The 5,380-nt window shown below is 40.5% G+C and overlaps 2 protein-coding genes across 2 annotated transcripts in view; one reads left to right on the plus strand and one right to left on the minus strand.

Moving 5' to 3' along the window:
• The window catches only part of SARC_08648 (hypothetical protein), a gene marked incomplete at its 5' end in the record, with an annotated part of 16,582 nt that extends 13,616 nt beyond the window's left edge, over window positions 1-2,966 (plus strand). Inside the window, 5 exons of the mRNA XM_014297368.1 lie at window positions 293-373; window positions 661-1,077; window positions 1,310-1,425; window positions 1,624-2,093; window positions 2,654-2,966. Of these exons, the coding sequence (XP_014152843.1) occupies window positions 293-373; window positions 661-1,077; window positions 1,310-1,425; window positions 1,624-2,093; window positions 2,654-2,774 (1,205 nt within the window). The 3' untranslated portion in view covers window positions 2,775-2,966. The remainder of the gene's footprint in view (window positions 1-292; window positions 374-660; window positions 1,078-1,309; window positions 1,426-1,623; window positions 2,094-2,653) is intronic.
• Window positions 2,967-3,390: 424 nt separating this feature from the next.
• Window positions 3,391-4,391, minus strand: SARC_08649 (hypothetical protein). The gene has a single exon (XM_014297369.1). The coding sequence runs from the start codon at window positions 4,247-4,249 to the stop codon at window positions 3,653-3,655; it is 597 nt and encodes a 198-aa protein (XP_014152844.1). The 5' UTR covers window positions 4,250-4,391; the 3' UTR covers window positions 3,391-3,652.
• Between the last annotated feature and the right edge of the window lie 989 nt (window positions 4,392-5,380).

Raw genomic sequence — 5,380 nt, forward strand, 5'->3', positions numbered from 1 at the left:
ATATATGTGTGTATATTTGTATATATATATAATATATAATATATATATATTTATATATGTGTGTGTTTGTGTGTGATATATATACATATATATATATATATATATATATATATGTATATAAATATATATATATATATATGTGTGTGTGTTTGTGTTTCTTTGTGTATGTGTTTATGCAAATACGTATATATCTATATAGGTATAACATATATCGACTGCGTGTATTCGCTGTGTATTTATTACAAATGTTACCTAAATACTTATCATTTTATCTCATAACACGTAATCCTAGCGCAGTATACTGCGTATGTGGCGATACTCATAGTCGTGGCCGAGATCCCTCTCAATATGGCTATCATCGAGCTGCGAAAGTGTATGTTAAAAGTATACGAAGGATATTCCTTCATGCGTATTCGCTGATGATGTGTATCCCAAATCTGTCGATGTGCTCATAGTATCGAATCCATGTACAGTGTATATAATTTGACACTGGCTCCAGCGGAATATTATATTTTAATCATTTACTATGTTCGATGGAAATAACACTGTGGTGGTCTATTCGATGAACGGTTTTGCAATGGCAGCTGAACGTGTTTGCAAGAATGTGTCTTATCATATTCGAAGCCTCACATCTCAATCTATCGCTACTTCAATATCCAGATACAGAAATCGATTGGGTGGCCTATATGCAGGAGGTTGAAGGTGTAGAGAATGGAGAGTACGACTATTCGAAATTGTACGGCAATACCGGGCCTCTAGTGTATCCCGCTGGGTTCGTGTACATATTTTACGCTCTAAGACACCTAACCAACCTGGGTGAAGATATACGTACAGCCCAGTACATATTCGCTGGACTGTATGTAGTTTTACTATCACTCGTGCTGGCCATATACATCCGTACCAAACGTGTACCTCCTGGTGTGCTTGTGATAATGAGCTTCGCCTCCTACCGGATACACTCAATATTCGTCCTGCGCCTGTTTAATGACCCGGTTGCGATGTTATTTGCCTACGGTTCCTTCCTGTTGTTCTTGTACGACTACTGGGACTTGGGTTGCTTTGTTTACAGCCTGGCAGGTGTGTTCCATAAATATATTTATGTATATATGGTAACATATTCTTAGTCTTTATTCATAGGTTCTAATCGCTATGGTGCTCTCCCATGCATGCTTTTATGTTTTTCGGGGTGCCTACTGAGATCAATGACAGTGCTGTCTGCTTTCTTTTGTAAAAAGACCTGAAAACATCAGATAAAATCTGACTGATTTTATGGCATTTATACTGAGACTTGATTGTTCCCTACATACAGTGTCCATTAAAATGAATGTGCTTCTATTTGCTCCGGGCCTCCTCGTGTTACTATGGCGACGTTTTGGCTTCCGAGACACCATTCCGAAGCTTCTAGTCTTCTGTGCTCTGCCTCAGGTCTGTTGAGCGATGCGTTCTCCCGGCCTTGTACATCTTGAGCTTGTAACCAATATTTTATTGGATGATATTGTGTTATAATATACTTCGATATTCATGGGGCTAGATGCATCGTCACTGTACGCACCTCTACAGATTATATATACCAGGATGTCAGCTACCTAGTTCTAGTCTAAAGGCTTATTTGAACTACTTCAGGTGATTTTGGCGCTGCCTTTCCTGCTGACCTATCCCAAGGAGTATATGCTAGGAGCCTTCAATCTGGGTCGAGTCTTCGCCTACGAGTGGACAGTCAACTGGCGCTTTCTCGCCGAGGAGACCTTCCTGGACAAACGCTTGCATCTCGTCCTATTGGCTCTCCATATCTTATCTTTAACGGTGCTACTGCTGGTGGTATGGACCCGCCCCCACGGCGGTCTCTGGACTGTCTTGACCGCAACTCCCAGTCCTGCTAACCGACCATCTTCCCATGAAATTCTCTTCCTTCTATTCTCAAGTAACTACGCCGGCATGTGCTTCAGCCGATCGCTGCACTACCAGTTCTATGTCTGGTACTATCACACTATACCCTACCTACTGTGGTCTTCGACTGTGCCGCTTCCTGTGCGGTTCCTGGTACTCATCGGCTTTGAGTGGGCCTGGAACACCTATCCATCGACCTCAATTAGGTATGTACACCCGTGTATTCGCAACTTCTATTGTGCATGTAAATACTGGTATTCGTGACTGTATATCTACTCCTTATTTTCAATGTAGCCATAGCCTCTGGTTGTTTGCGTCACACTTGTGCCTCAATAGATTGTGTTAGTGCACATGCAGCGTTGCTATAGTGACCATGTGATAGATCCGGTCGTCGGTTATAGCGTTTTTCTTCTTCAAATGCGTATGTTTCCGCTTGCCGACATATACTGGCACGAGGTTTCGAGCTACAATCTGATCGTCTGTATTCGCTTTTATGCGTTGTTTGCTTCCTTTACTACCTCGCAACCGTTGGAAGAATGCATATATGCGTAATCGTATGATATGTGCATGTGCATACTTATGCCGATATGTTAATTTGGAAGCGCCCACTGTTGTTAGCCGGATACTCGATAGATCCTATCTCCTCGCCAACATTTCTAGACTCGATTTGTGTGGTATGTGGGCGTTTACAGTGAGAAATATTTGGTTTTGCGAGGCCACAATTATATCTCACATCGGCACTAAAGTTTTGCTCTACTCTCCGCAGTTCCGGGATTCTTCTGTGCACGCATTTGGTTCTGTTAGCGGGATTAATAACAGCGTCAATTGTGCCGAAAGATAGCTCAGATTCATCGCGGAAGGCCCTGGTCAATAAAAAGGCACAATAGATAGCTTCCTACTGATAATACGGAGCATGCTTTGGTGCCGTATACAAATATAGTAAAATTACGGTTTGTCAGGATTTTTCTAATCGTTTCATCGCTACCGCCGCGTTGTCGGGTGTGCTCATTTGGTCATGAGCGGTAATGTTCGAGCGTAAGCGCAATGCGAGACGAACACGAATTAAAGTCGCTCACTCGACTAAACAAACGATGCCTACATAGTGAAATCGCAAATTGGACCACACGCTTCACAGAGGAGCCTCTACTTCTATAATGGGGAGCTTGCAGTTCATTGCATACCCAAGAAAAACGTACCGCTCTATCATCGGCTATAATGGGGTTATGCCGTATATCTAGTTGTGCTTTCTGCTTGCAGCGGAAAAAATTCAAAGGGTCAGCAAGGGGGGCTATGGGGTGGCATAATAATTGCCCTACCCAACATCATATCGTTGCATTCTTGAGCAAACTCGAATACCGATACATCGTCTACATCCGCGTCATGTCCGATTGTCAATCTCAGTTTATACTGCAAATCAGTTTATATTGCATACAATCATTCAATACTAGGCATTATGTCCTTCAGCTTGAGAACGATGGCGTTGCAATAAGAATAGCTTTGGAATGAAAGTCATATATACTGTTGTTTATTTATCTCTGCTGAATTGTAACTTTTTACCGCTAGGACTTTGCTTCCAGTTTTCCATGTAATTCGAAAATTAAAGGATTTTCACAACATTCTGCGTGCTTGTCTCATTTTAGTTGACTAATTAAAATAGTTTGTATGAAGCGTGGTAATTCATCAGACGGTAAACATGATGAACTCTTGTCAGTGTCTATGTTCGCACTTCGAGTCTACGCTTTTATTTTGAACGGTAAACATTCACTCATTTCTTCGGAGTAGCTATAGGCTTTCTTTCAGGCGCGTATGCGGGTGGAGGGTATTCGGTTATGGGCTCTTTAAATGCTGAGTTTTTGCTACCAGATGGTATCATGCCTGTGGAAGCTGCAGCAGCGGATGAGGACCATTGTATCGTCAAAGAAGGCACTGGTAACGTCTCCGTTCTTGTGCCACTACCCATGCCAGTGATTACTTGGTGTTGAGACACCGCAAAGATCCACTGTACGCCACGAGGCATGCTTTTAGGATTAGCTTCTTCGTCGAGGTATCCCTGACACATTTCTATATCATTGTAGAACATATCTTCGAGCTTTGCGAACTTCGAGAAGAGTATCGGAACCATACAGCACATGAAGCAAGGTATAAGCGCCTTGTATGAAGTTTTTTGGAAGTCTATGCAGCCCGCTCTGTAATCGTTGAATTGAGAATTCAAACGAGAAACTACGTCGAGGAACTCTTGCTCGTGCACCAGTCCGAATAGCTGCATGGGAAACCTTTCATCAAATCGTGCAAACATATTTTTCGCTCCACAGTTTGACTTAGAGTTTGGTCTATTGTTCATTGTTAATGTGTAGCTCGACATTTTGATTCCAGAATTTTATTATTGTGGTTTAACGCAAAGAAATCGTGCTATATATATATATGCGGGACATGTTGCAGGTATCAACTCACAAGTCAACTCAAAACTCAGAACTCAGAACTCACATCTGCATTCGGCATTCTGCATTCTACAACATATAAATAGATCCAAGATTGCATAAAAATAAACTATAAATTTAAAAAAAAATAGGCGCCAACACTGAATAGTGAATACCCGCCATACCCCTGACAATACCATGAATCAGTGATACCACTTCATTCCTCCCAATTTTCGTATACATAGCTAGAGCCTTGTAGAGAGAAGTAAAAAGCCCCTTCTCAACTTTAATGCGTTGCAGATCTAGTCTCGCTAAAAGCCATATTAGGTTAAACGTTTCTCATTCACATTTTAACGCACAGAAACGGGTACAGATCAAGAATTGTAAAATTTCCCATCCTAGTTATTACTGCTTCATTTGTGCATTTAACGCTTTCAGTTCCCTCTGTCGCTTGCGACATGTTTATTAAAACAAATGTTTTTTTATAAACACACAAAGAGTAGATGTATTAATAAAAATAGATATCACTCTTTTGTTTTTTTTTTAAATGATTGAAAATAGGTGATGCCAATCAGCCAATGCTGAATCAGAATAAATACCCGCCATACCTGACTGACTGACTCTCAGTGATATATTTATCACCATTCGCAGACTCGCAAGTCCCAACTCCCAAGCAACATGCATTCGAATCGTAGGCATTATTTATATCATTTTGGCCTGGATTCATAGCCTTCTGAAAATCAAAACTAGACACTGGATTTCTAAACATTTTGATAATCTAAATAGATTGTTTTGACTGATCATCGTAAATTCTATGAGCCCAACTAAATGCCTACGAATCATAGGCATCCTGAAAAAGAAATACTGAATCTCATTGGACTATTATTAAATTTTCATGAAATTCTATCGATTCCTATTTTTTTTCTACAAACGTTTCGTTGTCAAGCAACATGTGGGCATGACTAATAGTCTCATACTTAATAATACATACATAGAACGACCACAACAAACAAAAGCACACAATACTTGGAGTAGTGATATAAATATATTATATATATAGATGTATATAATATAAT

The sequence above is a fragment of the Sphaeroforma arctica genome, assembly GCF_001186125.1.
Source record: "Sphaeroforma arctica JP610 unplaced genomic scaffold supercont1.797, whole genome shotgun sequence".
NCBI classification, from domain to species: Eukaryota; class Ichthyosporea; order Ichthyophonida; genus Sphaeroforma; species Sphaeroforma arctica.